General features: G+C 38.0%; 2 protein-coding genes across 3 annotated transcripts; both read right to left on the minus strand.

The window, feature by feature from the left end:
• Positions 1-4,577: 4,577 nt before the first annotated feature.
• Hey (Hairy/E(spl)-related with YRPW motif) lies at positions 4,578-10,520 on the minus strand. The gene is made up of 3 exons (XM_013320282.1): positions 10,152-10,520; positions 8,950-9,158; positions 4,578-5,119 (listed from the first exon to the last, which is right to left on the minus strand). Exons 1-3 carry the CDS (start codon positions 10,334-10,336, stop codon positions 4,578-4,580), a joined length of 936 nt encoding a protein of 311 aa, XP_013175736.1. The 5' UTR covers positions 10,337-10,520.
• Positions 10,521-14,934: 4,414 nt separating this feature from the next.
• LOC106124007 (Bromodomain containing 7/9) lies at positions 14,935-19,815 on the minus strand. Of its 2 annotated transcripts, none has more exons than XM_013320443.1 (12): positions 19,639-19,815; positions 19,447-19,553; positions 19,130-19,252; positions 18,817-19,023; positions 18,359-18,559; positions 16,816-16,987; positions 16,571-16,723; positions 16,336-16,476; positions 16,100-16,254; positions 15,737-15,921; positions 15,484-15,662; positions 14,935-15,071 (listed from the first exon to the last, which is right to left on the minus strand). In XM_013320443.1, exons 1-12 carry the CDS (start codon positions 19,664-19,666, stop codon positions 14,968-14,970), a joined length of 1,755 nt encoding a protein of 584 aa, XP_013175897.1. In that variant the 5' UTR covers positions 19,667-19,815; the 3' UTR covers positions 14,935-14,967. The 2 variants fall into 2 exon arrangements, with proteins under 2 accessions (XP_013175897.1, XP_013175896.1); XM_013320442.1 differs by having other exon boundaries at positions 19,447-19,556.
• Positions 19,816-21,623: the final 1,808 nt, after the last annotated feature.

The raw sequence follows: 21,623 nt of genomic DNA on the forward strand, positions 1-21,623 counted from the left end.
AACAATAGGAAGCTTTAACAAACACCAAATGTTTATTACGAGAAAATTTATATAGAAAATGTCCGCTACGAGAAGACCGTGTTAACTTCATTACGTATTTATCTTTGTGTGTGTTTGCGAAAGGGAAAAGTATGTAATTTATTTACTTACGCAATACATTTTTATCAGTTCTTTTAAAGAAAGTCGCCTTTTGTTTAATAAAAGAAAACTATAAAATTTTTAGCACGCTTTAACTAAATCATCAATAGAATTTTTTAACTTATAATAAGTTTTTACATTTTTGTTAAACACAATGTTATACTTATCTATATTGTGTAGTAGTTACAAATAGATGTTTTAGTAAGAACGGATGTCCTAGTACAATACTGCTAACCGGTCTGCACCGGTTGTGACCGGTTGGGAGCTGTAATATTGCAATTATTATATTTGCCGGTGACAAACGGCGAGCAGGCACAATGGCCAACAATGGCGCGGCTTCAAAGCGATGAAGCGCCGGTGACCAGCAGTCGCCAGTGTCCAGTGATGGCCACAAACAGGTTCCTTTTCATATCGTCTGTAGGATAGTGTTAGTGTTGCCACGTTTATATTTGACTAATAACATTTAAATATCAACAATTTTTTCCTAATTTTTATATAAAAATATGCCATGACTTGATTTCTATAAATAATCTTAGATATGTTGCTTTTTGTTCGACTTTAAACAATGTTATCTTTATTTTAGATAACTGTAACTAAATTATCATCCGTTATCCGCTTTTCAAAAAAAGAACCACTCTTACAACAGATGTATATAAAACTAAATAGTTTGCTGTATTGGTTTAAATAATAAAAATGTGATCTGGCAACACTGGCAAGTTAATGTAAACGAGCACTTATTTTGTGTAGCACTGAAAGACAAATCCCGAAACATGTTGAACAGGTTTTAGAGATTTGCTGCAGATCAATAGAGTGAACGAAACTCACCATCGAGATGAGGGATTGCAGTTATTGCCGTTTTTACTTTGAATTTTTCATAACTTATATTTGTGAAAAAATAAAGGTAAAATATGATGAATACTCTTCCCCCCCCCCCTTTACATTTTCAGTTTTATATAACCTAAGATATCTTGCTTAGTGAATATAAAAGTGTGAAATATTGTATTCTCCCGCAACAACAACAACGCCTCCTACAACTACATTAACCGTCTAAAGGATAATTTACAAATCTTGTTATTAAAACCAATGTTTTTTTCAATTACGAAGTACAATTAGCATTGTTAGTAAAAAAAGTAATCGAATATTTGACAAAGTTCCAAACAAAAAGCTTTTATGTTCATTCTTAATGTTCAGTATACGCAAGTTCTGTCCGTCAGAGAGGTCAACGAACGGATTTGCGCAGGAGTCGGATATACACAAATCGATTTATCAATCCAATTTTAATCAAATATAATGTTATTTTGTTTATTTACTTCTTTTAATTCCCGATGTTGTCTTTGTGGTAAATGTGGACGCACTCCTCTGTATTATTTATCGCTTAATAATGGCAATCAAAGCTACGTTATTGGAATTTTATTAACAAAGACAATCAAGTAATCAATGGAGTACTTAGATGAAATATTAACGATGAATTCATAGACATTAATACAACTAATTATAGAATATAAATGAAGATATGTGTCATAGACAATATGCTTAAATCGTTACTCTGCAAGATTTAAGTCAATTTCTTATTTGATTTGTTCATATTGTTTTGTATCTTATCTATAGCAATAAGCCACACATAAAGGTTTCCTCACACGAGCCGGCGGCGGTGCGGCGCGGCGGCGTGTGGTGCAATGCCCTATAATTAAAAAAGATAATCACTAATGTCTATTTACGTGCGCCACTTATCGGAATGGAGCAGCATGCGTGCTGTCACGTAACTACACAACCATTGTGAATTTATTATTTATTGTAAGTTATGTAATTTATAAATATGACAATAGCTTATTTACACTTTACTCTATTTATTGATATAGCTTACGATAGTTTGTAGATACGTCTTTAAATTTATATCATTCACAGGCAAAAGAGAAGCACGTCCGGGTGTAACATCGAGTGCTGCACTACACAGGATGACTCCTATTCTTCATTATTTATTTATATTACGTAAGCCTCAAGCCACAATTTTTATTTATAATTTTGTCGTGTACGTGTATTCAGAGGTACAGAATGTCCATTTGCCATATAATCTTGTTTGTTAAGCAGGCGAAGGAAGCAAACTTATTTGTAATTTCATCGTTTTCCGAACCAAAGTTACTAAACTCATATTGTGACCTTTTGAACCTAGCTACCTGTACGACCCGGAACTTGAACTGGAGTTGTGACAAAAACATCGCGCACTCCATACAGTATCCGAATGCCGCCACACGGCGCGCACACGAACTTTGAAAAAACATTGTTTTTGCACCCCGGGCTTCCTACGGAAGTGCAGAGTGGGACGGGTGTATGGACAGGGCGGGGGTGCGAGCGAGACGCGTGTGGGAATCGCAGGGGTTGCGATATCCCATAGCATCAGCGGAGTGCGACCGCGCTCATATTTATTCACTTCGGGGTCTCTGTAAATACGTCGGACATCTGGCTGCCAGGGTGACCACACCGGCTACGAGTCATTTTGGATTACAATTTAAAATATTAGTTTTGTTATCAGTAAAATTATAATTATAAATTTAATATTGTATTGGAAAATGCCTTATCAATCATATAGATGATTTTCTTGAACTCTATTCGGGACAGCAGAAGAAAATTTGATGAGAAAAAAAATTGTCAGTCAGTTCCAGGATTGCAGGATTACATTGTTAGGTATCATAGTAATAAATATATTTTTAATATTTATGAAAACGGACAGATACGTAAAAGTCGATTAGAGTTGTATTCACGTGACACCTGTGCCGATGTTAATCGCACTTCGAGTTCTGTTGAAGTTCGCTAGTTAATTAAAAAGCGACCGTTAATAGAATTAATGTGGTGGTAAACCTGAACTCTGTGATAGCATATATTACTGTGCGTACGTGATGTATAAAATTAAAATAATACATTTTGATGATTGTATAAAAACTGAAAAAAACCTTGACTTGTTTTAAAATCATTTTTTAATACAATTTCTAGTAGTTCCGAGATGAAAAACATCCTAAAAATTGCATTCTTTCTACATGATAGCTACAAAAAAAATAGTCGAATTTGAACTTAAATGAAATTCTATAAAGCTATAGGTGTAACATGTGAGCGATGCGATGCATCACTGAACAAAGCAATTAACAAAATTGAAAATCAACGTCCATTCTCTATCTGAGGCTTCCAATGGAACGCTGACGTCACTAGATAACCGAAGTTTTTTAAATATGGCGTCCCGACATGACCATAGTTGTTATTAAACTCGACACTATTTTTTTTATTTCAAAGCAAACCAAACATATATTTATCGTACTCATCTTAATAAATGAATATACATTTTTAATCTGCAAATACATGAAAATGAAAAGATTTATAACTAAGTTCATTGCCGCAGTTACTATGTATTTAAATTGATGTAGTTATTCAAATAAAGTTGAGCTGTTTCAAGAAATTGATATTTACTCATGTAAATAAACCAATACAAAACCGATTCCAATAAATTGTTATTAGATTTACATTCAAATAGATTTCAACAGAAGAATATTTGTTCGATTCGCAAAATGAAAGGCAGAGTAAAAAATAAAATAATTTAATTTTCATTTTTCTCAGTCAACTCTCATGAAATTTGTATTTACAAATATTTACAAAGTCATAGAAACAACTTCACTAAGCTTTTATAAAGTATCGATATGTTATTACAAATCACACACAACAATTGTTTTAATATCTTTTTTCACAACCCTAATAAGGCTTGCTTACACTAAAGTGACAATCAACACGAACAAATATTATATTTATTAATTTTCTTTGTTACAGCAAAATTATGCCTGAGCTATAAAATGTCATATTTAATTACTTTTAGTTCATTTTTCAATGATTTGCGAACTGAATTAGATAGAACACAAAATACAAAACATATATAATTTTGGTATATGCACTTATATAGTTTCAATCGAAATGGATTAATAAACACTTAATCTTACAAAATAATAATATAATTTTACAAAGAAATGCTGGACGTGCTGATAGAAGAAGTAATACAAAATATTTGTCGTATTTATAATAAGATTTTTGCTACGTTAGTAGTGTTAGTATTATATTCTATTAAAGCTCTTGGTTTTATTTTGGTCCCATATAAAAATGACTAAGTAAACTTAATTTCCATAAACTTATACAATATACTATATCTTTATCACACAAACTATTTGATAATTTACTTTTAATTAAATTTATTGACGATCAACAGTCTTTAAATAATTGTAATTTGGACTTTTATTATTAAAATCTGAGATCGAACACAACAATGTCCAATGGTTCTTTCAACTTTATTAATGTGATTTGATTTATTTACACTATTTAATTTGTGACTTTAGCGTAATTAAAACTAAGGTCGTCATGTTTAAAAGAACCATTCAACTTAAAATCTATTTATCACGAGTTACTACCTAATACGCCAGCTCTGCGCCCCAGGGTCTGTAGGGTTTAGAGGTATTCTGCGAGTACTGGTGATGAGGCGGGTGATGCGGGTAGGGTGTGGGGTAGTGTGGTGCGGGGGGTGCGGGGTGCGGGCCGGGAGGCGCAGGTGGCGCGGGTGGCGGCGGACCGGGCGGCGCGTGCGCGTAGTGCGCATAGGCGGGCGGCGCGGACAATGGCGCTGCAATACTTGTCGTTGCGGCCAGCGAAGTCGCGCCTGCGGAAGCGGAGGGGTCGTGCCGCTGGCCGGCCACGTCGCCGTAGCCATGGTGCGAGTGAGGCGCGGGCGCGGCGGGGTACTGCGGGTAGCCCCAGTTGGCAGACTTGGCGGCGAGCTCGCGCTGCGCGGCGAAGCACTGCAAGTGGCTCATTAGGCGCAGACGCAGCGGGTCCTGTATATCGAGTCCCTCGCAGCTGACCAGGTAGCGCGCCACTTCTGCCGCGCACTCGCGGAACCCGATGCTGTGGTAGTCCATCGCATACCGCTGCGGGTCGTATGCTAACGTGTCCACACCTGAAAGTAAACAGATTCCGCTTAATGATGTTTACTTACGCAGATAAAACTGATTTGTCGATTTCAATATATGATCACGTTTATTTGGTAGACGAGTAAGGACTTATAAAGTTTATTAATAAGCTGCAGAAACCTTAAAAGTCTTCAATCTTCATATCGATTAGGTTTTGAACTTACATAACATCGAAAGTTCGAGAATATCAAGTCAGGCTAAGTTGAGAGAGAAGCAAATTAACATGACAAAAGGACAAATATAGTCCCGCATTGAATCTTCCTTTACCGTGTTATTGACTCATAAGTACGCGATGAAGTAATTCAATATGCATAGGAAAAAAACAATTCCATTGACTACGACCCTTCAAAGCTACCCTCTTACGCAACAAGTTAAAGACGAGGAGGGACTGTGGTGATTAGTGAAGGTGCGAGCGAGACGGGAGGTGGCATAACGGCGCGCATCCGGACATCTTCCGTAGGGACGCCGTTTTGAATGGGAAGTTCCGTGGCGGGCGCAGCGCTGGGCGCGCAAGGGTCGCATCAGACGAGTCACTGGGCCACCGGGACACCAGTCTGCTTAACTGCTTGCTTTTCTTTTTAAAGAAAATAAAACACCTAAAGAGACTGAAGTGCATTACCTACGTCGCTATATAATATGTTTCATAGTAGTAATAACTATCAAAATTTACAATTTGCATAAGATTTAAACGGCACAAATAACTTTCTGATTAAACACCCTTATTCAAAGACAATTGTGAAACAAATTAGTTTATGCAAACTGCACCAAAAGACTATAAGACTGAAACCGTGTTCAGTATTTTCTGTTGCTTTCAGTAATTAAAGGAACTTGAGGTAAAAAGCCGGAACTTAAATATCTAGTACAATTGTAATTCCCCTACGTTGCCCTGTCTGCGCGAGCAGTTGTCGGGTGCTCGTTTTTTCTCCCGCAGGTGGCAACCCTTGCTCATTAGCATTGTCCCGCGCTCGCTTCCGCCTGTCAGTGCGCGCGCCGCACAATGCGAGTACACGTGAGCGGACGAATCGCATAAAGATTATACTTCTTTTGGAACTTCTTTTTACAATTTGTCGTCTGTCTGATTTATTTTTTTTACAGAAGATTTCACGAAAATTCTACTAAATAGAATAAATTATGTTAAAAACTGATTTTAAATCAATAGTAAATAGGAGGCTCTACTTCATCTTAGAAATATTATTATAGCTTTGTAACTACAACTATAATGAAGTGAACGCATTAATATGCGAAACAGCGCGCTTAGCTGTATAAAGTAGGTCGGCAGACATCCCTGTGGCAGGGGTGCTGCGGACGAGTGGGACGTGGTCCGCGCGAAGGTTCCCACGCGACACCCCTGCCGACATGAGCGCATATTGTACGATAATGTGATTATGTTGATTACATGCACTCTATCAAATGTATCGTAGATTTTGTGGCATTTTATGAGGATATAAAATTTCGCATATTTATATTGAGGGTGAATAAAACATGTTATAATACATGAAATTGACTTAATTAAGGAGCTATTTACATATTACATGTCAGAATTATACGTAAAATTGGTATATATTTCCTATTGCTTTCAAATCAACATATACACGGCGATTGTCTCCATTACATTGTAAAAACTAATATCCTTACTGGTATCATAATATATAAATAAACGAAATTTAATAGGCTTAGCCGTAGACGTTGTCCCTTTCAATAGCTATACTAACAAAGAGGATAGCAAGTGTATCAAATAGCCGTGGGTAATGGGCGATTGTGGTGTGTCATGATCACTTCCTGTTTGTCCGAGTTTTTGTGTCCTCGGAGGGCGCCAGGTGTCAGCCTCTACCTGGACCTTCGGACTCATCATTTTTGATTTAGGCGCATGTAAGTTACGTTTTATTGTGTATTTCCGGGGATCGAACAGATGCGGTTGCGGTCGGAAGGAACGATTTAGCCGCGCTTTATGTCTAACTTGAATTCATTTTATCCATGGTTTTTTAATTGACTAACATTTATATTTTCACATTGGTGTTACATGAACCCGGACCGTCCGGTAACACGACTGCAAGTACATAGCCGTTGTACATACTGTAACAATAAATCGCAAATATTTTCTAGTTGATATTTTTTGCATTTTATAATAGAAACAATAACATGTAACACTCCTTGACATTAGCATTATTTATTCACTATACTTTTAGTGTAGCCATACAAGTAAAAAGAAACGACTTCTTAATGGGAACTGTGCGAAATGAACTAAAGCTTTTGTTAAAAAATAATACTTCAATATTTATGAAATTAAACATTTTGAGCTTTATATTATGAAGCTCTAAGTTTAACCAATATTATATGGCATTTTCTCACGGAGCTTTGATTTTTATACACGTGAGCACTTATCTGTGTTATTTGTTAAAAAGCTAACTCTTTACTAAGCACTTAATAGTCTCCTAACTATAGTGACCTTTATAAAAGCTTCACTTGAAAGCTTCACCCGCTCATGTCCGGCAAACAAAACCACAAATATAAGTCAACCGCAAAACGTTTCCGCGCTCTGCCAATTAAAAGTTTCAAATGACAATATTTCCGGACAATGACAGTATTATGGTATGAATAAAATATTACTATTCCGGACATAATGTAAAATATAATACATATTGTATTTTTATAATAATAAAAATAAACGTAATAAAGTAATAACTTAAACATGAGTTATTATACTTAACAATTAATTCAATGGTTTTACATGTAGACATTTATCGTATTGCGGTTAAAAGATAATTTCTAAAGGACAGGAAAGGCCTTTTTACTCGTAGCACATTTGTTCACAAATTTAATTTGAGGTTTGTATCGCAACCGTTACGTTACGGTGCTCTTTTGTTAATTCGTAGGAAGCGGAAACACTTTGCAGTTTGATTGGTGTCCCAGCATGGCGGAAACTATGCTGTTATCTCGCTGGAGCAGATCCCTCGCATATACGAAAGAAATAAGAAAAAGACAAGACACATGTCATAATGCTGGTGTAATAACAGATAGGTTTAAATTGTCCGACGTAACAAGCAAAGTTTGTAATTTGTCCATGATTTAACACACTTAACAACTTTATGGTAAAGCTTGAGCGTGTTTTAGAGTATTTAACACTTTAACATAGTTTATCAAGGTTAGATCTGCTCGACCGCACAACATCCGAGATACAAACGTGACTTCACGACGGCCGTCTCGTCAGACATACTCGTGTTTTACTTAAACGTTTATATTTGGAGAACATAATCAAACATTAAAAGTTGAATATGTTTTAAGAGTGGTAGAACCCGCTTTAACATCTTCGCACGAATTGGCCAGGTTCGTCCGGTGAAATACCACCACCACACAGAAGACAGGCGTGAAGTGGAAGCAATTCCGCGTTTCGTCTGATGAGTGTGCGTCCCGGAGGCCTAATTTAGTCCTCTTTCCCTTCCCTCCCTTTTCTTATAAGGAAAGGATGGGAAGTGGAAGTGGACTTTCCGGATGAGAGGATGCATGGAAAGAGAAGATATTTTTTTTCTGTGCATCCTCTGCTCCGTCGATTAAAGGTAGGCAACGCATATGCAATTGCGTATGTCTATGGGCAACGGTCACTTCGCTATTTCAGCGATTTTAGGTGGCCGCTCGCTCGTTTGCCACCTTATGATATAAAAAAAAAAAAAAAGTAAGATTGCTAAACGAAAGATTGGGATTAACCTAGAACGTTTAAGTCTTTTCTGTGGATGATAATTAACTTGACATAATTTATAACCATTGTTGTTTTCCATTTAACTTTCATAATGTATAGCTATATAATAGATGTAGTGGTTACCTTTGGCGTGCAGCATCTTGAGATGGTCGACTGTGAGCTGCAGTATCTCCGCCTTTTCCAGCTTTGCACTGCCTTGTTTCTCGCAGGCGGCGGGCACGAGCCGCTTCAGCTCTGTCAGTGAGGTGTTGATGCGATCGCGTCGTTTCTTCTCGATGACACCGCGCCGTCGCTTGCGCGTCATCAGCTGGCACGACTCACCGCCAGGTGACCTGAGCACATCGCACTTTGTAACTATACACTTAATACTCATAAGAATTTATGTTTAAGGTCAATGGTGAACTTTTACAAGCCTTCCTTTGATTTGATTAATAAAATGTGGAGATAACGTCTGATTCGTTCGGTTCATAATTTGCAAATAGTTTATAATATGCCATTTGCAATTTTACACGTTGATTTATATAATTGAGAAATAGAGAAGGTTGATAAAAAATGTTGAATATTGGAACATAATATGTTATATGGGTGTGTGAAAATTGTATTTGGAAAAATCACTACTTCTAAAACGATCTTTTATCAAACAGTGTACAGTTGGCTGCTCGTAAATACTTGTCTTGAATAAGAAATAAGCAAAGCTGACAGAAAAATGAACCAACTTAAAAGGAATTAGACTTTTCCATTTGTCGACATAAACAAATTGGAAAAGTTAAATGGATCCGAGAAAGTAATTCTATGAATTCAAATAATAGAAAGCGATAACATATACATAAGTAATGTCGTACAATTTTTCTATACTTGTAATAATGTAAATGTTTCTTTTTCAGTTGTTCTACAAAATATATTTTATCACTATTGCTTTTGCGATACTTTTGATAGAGTTTCAGTGTATACATATTTAAATTAAGTAAAAGGAAATTTTAATCTTCATTAATATCTCCCGATAACGAACACATTTATTTGGTTAAGCATTAAATTAAAAGCTATAAAAATAACGCCGCAAATATATTGAATCGTATTGAATACACGAAGCTTCTTCGTAGTAAGTGCTACGCGTGTAGCAGCGGACACGCTACAATTGTCTTACCGCTTTTTCCATGAGCTATCTGATAAGAATCTAATAAGAATCTCGCTTTACGTTGTTGACAAGCGATGGAGCCTGTTCATATAATATTAGGTTATCAAATGTTATTACATTATATAAGGTGAATTATGAGATTTTGATGATATCCATATGAGAATACATTTGTTGAACAAGTGACACTCACTGTGCATCCTTGCTGCTCTCCTCGGAGAAGGCGTCGTCCTCGCTATCGGAGTGCGGACGCTTAGAGCGCGGCGCGGGCGCGGGCGGCGCCCAGCCGTAGCCCCACTGAGGCTGCGCCGGCGGTCCTGCGCCACCTCCCGTTCCCTGCTGCTGCTGCTGCTCCATTGGACGGTGATGGTACTCCATTATTCCTCTATTCAATCGTTTTTCTCAACCAGATGTTTTTCAGACACTTTTCACAAAGTTTGCACTGAAAACGAAAGCACTCTAACGTTCTTTCAGTTTTGTTCGTACATATAGTAGATCTTTACCGATAATCACTAAACGTCTTGACCTAAATTATTTGTCTCTTATCAATATCAAGATCAAGTACAACATGTAAACGTAATTAGGGCAAGTGTTGCGCGTGCGTCGCTGTTGCTGACGACACGTGCGCACGCGTCGGCCGCCGGGCGCGGAGTGAGCGCGCGCCGGCCGCGTGGACTCCGTGCGCTGCCGCCGCCCGCCCATACACAAGCTTTATTGAGAAACCACTTTTATATTTGCATCTAACCAAGCTATATGCAATCTTATGTCTGCGCAATAAAGCATACTGGTGGTGACATAAAATTTTGCAAGGAAACCCCGACTAAATTTTACACATTGATGCATATTCGAAATTTCGACTCTATTCAGCTACGTTTAGAAGTTCGAAAGCAGAATATAAAAGCTGCAAAATGCACTTTCATTTTGCGTAAATTATTAAACTAAGTTAACGATATATAATATACTCTTTTGTCTTGTGATAGAGCCCAGTTTTGTGTGTATGTAAGTTTATGTATGAATCAGAGAGCCGCGTGTCGGTCGCGCGGTGGGAAGCGGGCCGGCAATTAGGAAATGCAATTTCATTCGGCTAACAATTGGTGTGAAAGTTTCTGCTGCGGGGGAGGACGCCGGAGACACATTGAGACACGTGCGACCATTTTCCCTCTTATTTACTGCGTGTTATTAATTTCATAGTATATAGGCAATCTATAAATAAGTAGAGCTTTTTAACTGTCTGAAAATAAAATCAAAAATGTAATTAAATTTTAGTGTATTGTAAAGTTTCTATAATATTTCGCATTCCACTTGTCAGTTAAGGTATTCATCCTTTGATGTTTATTAAATGTTACATCGAGTTATCAAGTAGATCTCATGTCTAGATGGTGTGCTTCATTTTGTTTCATTACTGCTAAACCGTTTTTATTAAACTAGGGTCCATGATATTAAAAAAATGCAAGAGTGGCTCTCGCGCATTAATCATAGACAAGATTTTATTGCTTGGTTTTTACAAAGGCCTTATTAATTCTTTTTAAGAGTTAAATTTAAAAATATTTATATCGTTCTATCGTTCAGTCCATTTCTCGGTTTAGATTTATTACGTTAATGCTGAGTTTTTTGAGATCATCGCGCAACAGAAAAGAAGGTTAGCTTACCTGAACTTGCACTTTTTAAAATACGTAACAAAAAATTATAAGTAGATTAAAGTTAAAGGTAACAAAGTCGCGAACACTTCAAAGATTTTAAATCCAATCAGATTTGTACGAAGCTCAAATCCTAACACCATATGTAATCTTCTTTTACCTTTGTTTGCGCTCTGCGGACGAGAGTTTTAAACTTTTTTTACATGATTACTTTTTGCTACATTTAATTTGCATTTATACGATAAATTTTTGGAAACAGATGCTTCAGAGTTACAAGCGTATATTGTTACATGCCCGATAGAAGAAATATAATTATAATTATTGTAACGAATTTAACCGACGGCTTCAGAGACTAAAATCTCTGTATAAAACATATCGTCATATCTTTGACAAAAAGAAACATAACAATATATTTCAAATAGATTTTGGTGTCAGAAACTCACGATAAGAGCAACAGCATGTACCTCTAAACTATAGACGTTTATTACACCTAAATAGTAAATCTATGTAAGGTTTAAACTTTTATGATGTCGGTAAGGCAGCGATATCAAATTAACCAAGCCTACAAGTACAACAATAGCCTCTTCAGGTAACGTTTTCCAACAAAAGCAACAAGTGAAATAATTCTCAGCGAACACTCGAGACCTTTAACAAAGTCGGAGGTTTTTTGATTTAACCCGTTTTTTGTGGGCGGAGGCAGGGTGTGGGACTTTCTGACAGGTGTTGATGTTGAGATACATACTGTAGCCGCCGGCGACTACTTATTGTTTGCTTTGCGAAATGTCTTACAAATACGAAATATATAGCCAATGCGGTTAATAGTGAGGCAACGGTTTAACATTTAAAACAGGACATCAAACATCGAGACTAAAATAAACATATATAAATTATTTCAATAAATTCAATTTTTATCAATAATTTCTCCATTCTTCAAGATTACGAAGAAAGTCTTCGAAATCCTATCTATATATAGCAATATTTTGATGTTTATTTAATGGGTGTCAGGTTTAGTTTTGGGACAGTGTGTTAATCGCTTTTATTTTGTGAGAGTTTAGCGATAAATAATTTAAATGAAAACATAACGAAATAAATCCGTATTTATCCAAACATGTGATCACTTCATACAAGAAATTGGAAATTTATTATTCCGAATACAAGATTTATATTAGCCCCTATGTTTATTTTAGCTCAATGTTTGTCGGTTTGTTTGTACAACAGATCGCGGTGGATTATTCTGCCGAAGCTCGAAGGTTGCTTGTAATAACATCTCAAACAAATCTATATTTACCTCTACGTCACAAAGCGAAGGCTTTTATACACAGAGTTTTGGGAACTTGAATATTATTTGCACATGGATAAACAATTAGTTATTTTGGGAAATAAATTGCGTAGCTTGTAATTTAAATAAGGTCAACTCAGTGAAAAGTGTAGCTTACTATGTAAATCAAAATTAAAACGAAAATAACATAACACATATCACCATCTCAAAGGTTGGCAACGCATCTGCAGTTCCTCTGGGTATTTCAGATGTCCATGGGTGTCGATGAGCATGTTGGTGTTCCCGCTGTTCGTTTTCCCCCTTCTTTTATAAAAAGAACATGGATTTTTTTAAGCAATATGCGCTTTGAAATGCTACAAATTAGATGTGTGATATTGTTAGTGAGAATACGAGTACATAAATTGCGCTTAGAGCTTTTGATTTTGTAGTTGAGTATAAAAAATAAATGCTTATGGCTTTTAGCTATTAATACTTTTTATAGTATTTATTATTTGAGTCCGTGGCGTATCAAATATTCGACTTCAAATCATTGTTCAATATTTGTTACACAAATTACAAAGGATACCGCATTTTAAAGTTCAATATTCACGAGGCTATCAGTCAATACCATTAAACTGAACTATTGTTAAAAAAAAACAATAAGTGTACAGTATTGTACAATATTGATAGAAATTTTCTGTTCAATAAAAGGTATTATTGTTTAGACGTTAGGGTTTAAAATGATAAGTCATGGCTACTATGTTGGTATTGGTAGAGTAAGTTCCCGTGTGAATGTCGGGGGTGCGAGGGTGTGCGAGGGGGTGGCCACTGCCGCTAGGGGTATCACATAAGCTGTACAGTTACTCTATCTCCGATTGCCGCTTTGTTTGATCTCTGTGAGAATTTATTTCGTTTCCATTGTACAGTTCAGTGCAGGGGAGGTTGTCAATGCTGGTAGATTATCTGTGGTTGATGTTAATCGCTAAGGAAAACACTTCGTGATCTTTGTGACGTTACTAAACAGTTAAATGTCATACTAAGGACTGCTTTTTCACGTATTTGTCCAGCTTCATAGATAAACCTTTTTATTAGTGATTATTAGTATTTTTTTCATTTTTTTTTTAATAATACATGAATCAAACAAAAAAGCATATAATAAACAATATAACTTTTATTAATTAAGCTATCATTTTGAAAAGGGAATATTTTACTTTATTTTCGATTTCAGCATGACCTTCAATACTCAAAGCGGAACAGGAACCGCGCAATGTAAAGCGATAGGCGAGTTGTTGCGCGCACAAGCGAGCGGTGCGGTGCGGCGCGGTGCGGTGCGGCGCGGTGCGGCGCGGTGCGGTGCGGCGCGGTGCGGCGCGGTGCGGTGCGGCGCGTGCGCAGCGCGTGTGACCGCGCGCGCCGCACACCTCACACGCGCCCCCTCAACTACTGCACGCTTTGTACTCGATAATTCATTCATCACTTGACTCTACTCACAACGACCAATTATTTTTTGCATTGAAGATGGTTAGTTGGGTGGTTCGCTTAATATTAAAAGCGAATATATATTAAATACGTAATGCCTATGTCCAGCACTGCGCAGACACAGTCTGAAGATGTATATCTTTCCAAAAAAATAGCCAGTGCTAATTTGCTTCATTTTGTAAAAGTGCTAATCGAATTTTCAAAAATTAATCGTAAGAGAAGAGTTTATTGCATGCATTTAAATTTTACCTTCAGTGTTGCATCGTCGACAAAATTTGTATTAAAATTTGAGCAGCGCCGCCATCGGGCGTCACGTGCACCAGTAATCTTAATAATATTATAAATGCGAATGTTTAGATAGATGGATGTTTGTTAGTTGGTATACATGTAGAACTTACTTTAGAACAGGCTAATATTAAGTTATTTTTGGATTCGGCGCGGACGGAGTCGCGGGCAACACTTATTTCCGACATAATTGTGGTTGAGGATACGACAGCGATTGTCGCAAATTTACGTATCTTTATATAAAGTATAAGGGCGGTACAAATTATTCAATTAGATTTATTAGGTTTTTTTTTCAAATAATAAATAAAACAAAGGTATAACATTGAAGTATATATTGTCTATGTATATATCTACTGGCTGGAGGCGGAGTGCCGCGACTCCGGGTCGGAGGTGTCGCGTCCCTCCCGTCCCTCCGCCACCTCCAGCTCGAAGTCGTCCACAGCCAGCGGCGTGTCTGCACACATCAAATACTGTATAAATTCAACTGCATATTTATATTCTCATGTGAAATATCACTTGACGTTCACATGCAATTGTGAGAAAAATTGTCTATTGCTCAAAATATACCACAGATATACAAAAAACACTATTTCATATACATAGTGCAACTCTGTGGTCTGTTGTCATAGCAACGACTCCAGTCAAATTTATTTATGATAGTACACAAATTATTAAAAAGAAAAAATTAAAAAAGTCGTAGGTTTTTATGTATTTTTAAAATGATTTAATTTTCGTAAAAGAAATTTGACAGATGGCGAGCCACTGTTGACGCTAGCGCCACGGCTTTAGTTATTTTAATGATGTAGATGTGATGTAGATGTGATGTAGATGTGATGTAGATGTGATGTAGATGTATAGAGCAGTACCGAGATGTTCGAGTGTGACGCCGAGCGCCCTGCGGATGGCGAGTGTGGGCGCGACGTGTCGGGGCGGCACGCGCGCCACCATGCCGCGCAGCCAGCCCGCCAGCGCACGCGCAGCCGCACGCTCGCCCGCGCCCGCACGCGCGCACAGCGACAGGTGCCACGGCGGCGGCTGCGACAGTCTGACACGCACACATACACACACATACATACATACATACATACACACGTGCACTCTCATCAACCCCGGACGTACCTCTCCCGCTGCTCCTTCTCCAGCTTCACTATGAGGTGGTGCGTGTGTCGGAGCGCGGCGGAGATGCCGTAGTCGTGCTGCGCGGCCGCCAGCTCCTCCTCTATGTCCGCGAGGAAGTCCACGTCGATGCCCAGCGCCGCCAGGCTGCGCAGCTCCTCCACGTCCACCTTCACCTTCGACAGATCCTGCCGGAAGACACCATATCTTTATCACCGAAACGATTTTTACTAGCTCGAGAAAATTGAACAACGAAAGTACAATGGCGACTAGTATATTAACAGACTACTTATGTAATGTGACTTTTCATCGGAAATATTGTCAAAAAGTTGATATATTTGATATCCGGCTCGAGGGAGTACTTACGTTGTCGTCAGGTGCGGGGGCGGAGGCGGGGGCGGGGGCGGGGTCGGGCAGCACCTTGCGGTCGGGGAACATGGCCTCCATGTCATAGATGGCGGCCCACGGCGAGTCCGGCGCGAACCGCAGCAGCTCCTCGTTGCCTTGACCCATCTCGTACGCTGACATATGTTGCATCATGTCGATTACTTTACAGACTCTCATTTTATAGAAACTGTGCGTTTATCAAGCGATGAACTCACGCAGCGTGTGGTAGACGAGGTGCGTCTCGTCCTTGGTGAGTGTGGCGAATGTGCCGTCGTATGAGGGCGCGTATGATCCGAAGGGGCCGTAGTTGAGCGGCTTCACGCACTTGGCGAGGTTGCGCCGGTCCTCGCGGGGAGCTGCACACACACACACACACACACACACATGTCAGAGTGACGTTGTTACAGCAGTGCGCACACACACACAACATGTGTGTCAGTGTGTACATACTGTGCAGTGTGCCGGTGCCCTGTGTCAGCTTGCCGATGTACCGGGCCAGTGTGAGCGGCCGCTCCTCCCCGCCGCCACCTCCCCCGCCGCCTTCCACAGTGCTCGTCACCAGGCACAGCGTCGTCTTACCCTCGCCGTCCATGCGCGGAAATGCTGTAAAATATAAAAGAAATATTAATAGATATCTTGTCGAGGTGTCAGCGAATGGTTTTATTAGAACTGTGTGTAGGTGAGTGTGGGGAGACCTTTCTTAGCGAGTCGCTTGCGGTGCTGCTCCCTGGCCGCCTCCATCTGTATCTTCAGGCTGTCCCCGCAGTCGCCGCTGTCGACGTCGGGTCGGTCCAGCCCGCCGTCGGACACCACCTCCGCCTCCGACCCGCCGCTCTTGATGGGGCTGCTCCGCTTCAGCACCTTGTGCTAATACGATAAACGCAAATATTACCGCAATGTGACAGTGTCGCATCATTCCACTGTTGTGAAATTGTCATAATTCAAACGTAATAAAGCAAATAATGGAATCGTAATAAGAGACTATGAATCTCACAGACACCGATTTCGAACAAGCACGCAAGCCGGGTGCAAGCTCGCTGCGTGACGTACGTAACGTCTATCGAAATTAATCTTTATTAATACTAGCACAGAGTCTATATCCGTTTGGGACGCGTGGCGCGTGGGACATAGCAGTCAAATCCGACCGAAAAGTTCATGCAACATTGACCTATTGTGGAGTGAGGGCAGTGGACGCGGACAATGGTCGCCAGGACCGCCTCTATGCATGCAGCACCCGACATGCCGCCCCGCACGCACACACACAGCTCGCCATAACGTTACCCGCACACAATATTATATTTGTAAAGGTTAAATATAAAGGTAAACATAATCGGGTAAAACAGAAAAATAAAAGGAAACTTTTAACACTGTTTGATCGTAACAACATTGTCTGATTATGAAAAAAAAACTTATATTGAAATGCAAAATACACAAAATGACACGTATGTTCATGCATGGTATAGTGGGGCGGTGTGTGTGCGGTGTGAGGGCGGGGCGCGGGCCGGCACAAAGAACACACGCGCACCGACACAAGCAAACAAACTGACTAACTGCTAAGTGCATGTCACTACTTAATAAATCATCATTGCAAACCTTTCGGCCGTATGTCCTAAGAGGCTGCATTGCAAAAACGACAACTCGTCAACACAATCTCACACCCAATTTACCCAATATCGATAACTAAGTCTAAAAAATCTTATTTAACATAGGGGAACAGAAAAATCAAGGATTAACAAGGATATTTAAACCAGCAAGACCCGCTGCAAATAAAACCTACTTATACATAGAAAATGGCATAAAATGATACGACAACTAAAATACAAAGATTATCTTATTATAATACAATTTATTTTGACTTATTCCCAATAGTTGTGACAGCCTTGTCAGTCTATAAACTTACAATAACCATGTTACCGTTACTAAATACTTTTCAAGCTTTAGAAATTCACCGCTTAGTTAATAATAAGTATTATTTCTTATTGAATATACTTTGACATTTATCAGATAAAAGACAAATCAATTAATAAACTAGATATGTGAGAATTTAACCAATTATTGTTATTACTTAATTTCATTGCATTGTATGAATTTGTATGTATGTATGAGAGACACCATACATTTAAAAATAACGTAAATGTACGTGAATACGATAATTATCTGACCTGACAATACCTAACTTCACTAATACACATTAATTAGATGAAGTTATGAGAAAATAGTTGGCAGTAAAATACTCACAACATCCATTTTCCCGATGTCAAAGCCGAGTTCTCGGATGGGTATCTCGTACATGTAGGTGAGGATGTCACCGAGCGGGCGCAGCTTGTGGGGCGTGAGCTGCTTGAGGCCGGCGTGCAGCAGCCGGCGCGCCGCCTTGTGGTACACCGTGCCCGGCTTGTTGTACTTCATTGCATTGTTGCACATCAACTTGAAGTCACTCTGCAAGTTATGCATTGTTTATATTATTGGGTGCTCAAATAGATTTGAATACCAAACTAAAGAATTATTATAGAAATATGATTGTTATATATACACAGTCCGAAAGATAATGATATTTTCATTGCTTATAGAAGTTTGTCTTTAGACGAAGTTTCCCAGTTATGGAGATTGTCACTTGATACTTCTTATACAGGTTTCTTCCCTAACTAAGTTTGACTCTATTTAAACATGGCAATTAAAATATAACAACAACTTACAATAAAACAATTGAGTGACTTGTACTCATTGTCATCTATCTTCTGTTTAATAGTAGAGAAGTCCATAGGCCGCCTTATGATGGAGGAGTATCCAGGGGCAAAGTTGTCATTAACCGGCCATGCAAAGAACTGGTGTGGGTCTCGCTTTTCCAAGTTCCGCAGCAGCTGCTCCAGCAGACGGGATAGGGGACGACGCTTCTGACTGGCCTGTGGACAATTAAAAATTTGAAGGTTGTAGAGTCCACCAAACATGTCAATGTTTAAAGTCTATTGGTGAAATCAATGGAATCTTAAAAAAAAAAAAATATGTTACCTTTAACACACAAGTGCGAGGCTCTCTATGCGAGGCTGGTGAATTGGGGACTGGACTTAACCTTCTTATCATCTTCTTTCCAGAAACTTCATCATCTGTTTCATCATCATCTGATAACTTTATCTGGAAAATTTAATTTTGCAATAGTAATATCTTAGTACTTAGTGTTATACTTAAGTAGTGAAACAAGAATTATTTCAGCTTACATAGGTTTAAACCGTTAATGTTTTGCGTGGCGTACCCACAGATTATTAGGTAAATACTAAAAACCTGTCCTATTTTAATTCTATATGTAATTAATTCTGTTTGTCACTCACCATATCTATTTCACGGCGTCGCCTTTTTCTTTTTTTAGATTTCTCCTCAGATTCCTTCGACTCGTCGTTAGCAGAATGCTCCATGTCACTCAGATCTACTATTTCCTCTTCTTAAACATAAAAAAATATTTACAGTAAACAAGAATTAATTCGTAAAATGTATTCAATGTTTCGTAAATAAATAACACTCACTACAACTTAATTTTTCAACGTCGTCCATTTTCTTCTATTAAAACACAATTAAATTATATTGTACAACTAAATCCTTGGATTTTAATCAAAATATAGTCTTATTTAAAGAAAATACAATAAATTTCTTATTTACTAATTTGAGATGGCTTGCTTGTGGCTTTGTCGCTGTCAAATTTGTCAAAGCGCAACGACAGATTTGACATAACGTTCCGTTTCATACTATACTTTCATTAAAAAACTAATAACTTTGAACTTCAACAAATAAAAAAAAACGATTTTTATAATATTATCGCTAATTATGCAATATAAATTTAATACCAAGATAACTTTTTAGGTGGTAGTGGAACTCACCCTTTAAATTATCAAAACAAAGGTTTTTAACTTTTCAGTTTACAAATTTAGAAACTTTAAAGTAGTGTTACAAAATTATTATATCTAAATATAAAATCTGTAATAAAAATAAAAAATTTTCATTGATTGTTTAGGTGTGAAGTGTGAACAAACCCTTTGAAAGCATAAAACAAATAGATTTAATTTTTCCATTATAGCAAACAGCAGGAATGCGGATATTGTTTTGGTGCGGACTTGCGAACACCACAGACTGCACAAAATGATCGATACAGAGGATATATCGCCCTCCGTCCCCTCCTGCCGCTGCACAATTAATTTCGGCCGGTTGCATTTAGCTCACGATAACTTTACGCTGTGTTCAGTTCGATTTGATGTTTGTTGTTCTGTATAGTGCACCATGCAGACTGTTGTTTCAAATTACAAATACTCTTTTGCTGCTTTTTTAAAAATTGTACTAAGCAAGAAGATATAGATCGTTATCTTCTTACAAAATAGCTTCTGTTTTTTTGTTTTGTAAAAGCAGCAAATTTGATTGACGATTAAAATTATTGTGGCAGAAAAAGCATTGCATGTACATTCTGGAAATAAAAAAAAAACTAACTTGAGTAACAACTGACTAAGTTTTAAGATTATATTGTGAGTTGATAATTTTTATAATTTTGTATACGTTTAATTTAAAAAAAAGTGGCCTCACCTTTATTACATCTCTTTGAGTTCTGTTAGTACATCTTTCCGTGTGATCGGCTACTTAAATTGGTTAGTGCTCGCGCCGCACCGGCGGCTAATGGAAAATCGCGTTTAATAAATCTCTTGCTCTGGCGCAACCGCAACCAATAGATATTTGTAAGTGCTGAGATCTATTGTCTACAGACTTACAAAGGCGGGATATATAGATTTTTTTTTAAATATGCCAGGTAAATTTATAGCAGTTTAGTTAAAACACATTAACCATGTAAAAGAAAATATATTATGCTGAATAATGTCAACATGTCAAGATCATTACAACGATTACCCAAACTGATGTAATGTGGTATAGGATTAACAAACAAATTAACACTTATGACTAGCTAGTAGCAGCAATAGCGATAGTTGTTACTTCCCAGTCACAACGCCGCGATCTCTAATCTAAACTTTAATAGCCTCATCCGACGACGGCTCCGGGAAAAACTAAAAGAATTTAATGTACATTAGGTCGTTATCTTAAAAATTCGTCGCCCAATTAGCGCGCGAGATGACGCGGTGATGTAAGTACATACAATAACAACCTGCCGATAGAAGATAATACCTCCTCTGAAAATCACATAGCTTTGAACGCAACAATACCGAAATAGTGAAAATTTAAACTCTCACTTATGTGGGAGCATTCAAACTATTCAATAAGAATAAAATATTTTTTATCCATACAATTAGGGCGGAAACGACCAGTTCACCAAGCCAGCGACGACCATGGACATCCGCAAATCCGAGGCATATTTGATGCGTCGCCAGAAAATGAAGAATAGTTTTGCTCGCTTCTGAAACTGTAAATAGCGGTTTGAATATAGCTTTAATAATTATTTTTATTTATTATTATACCTGAATAATTTATTAAAATTGTAATAATAAGATAGGGAGGAAAGGAATTTTAGAACAAA

The sequence above is a fragment of the Papilio xuthus genome, unplaced genomic scaffold (assembly GCF_000836235.2).
Source record: "Papilio xuthus unplaced genomic scaffold, Pxut_1.1 DF825946.1, whole genome shotgun sequence".
Taxonomy (NCBI): domain Eukaryota; kingdom Metazoa; phylum Arthropoda; class Insecta; order Lepidoptera; family Papilionidae; genus Papilio; species Papilio xuthus.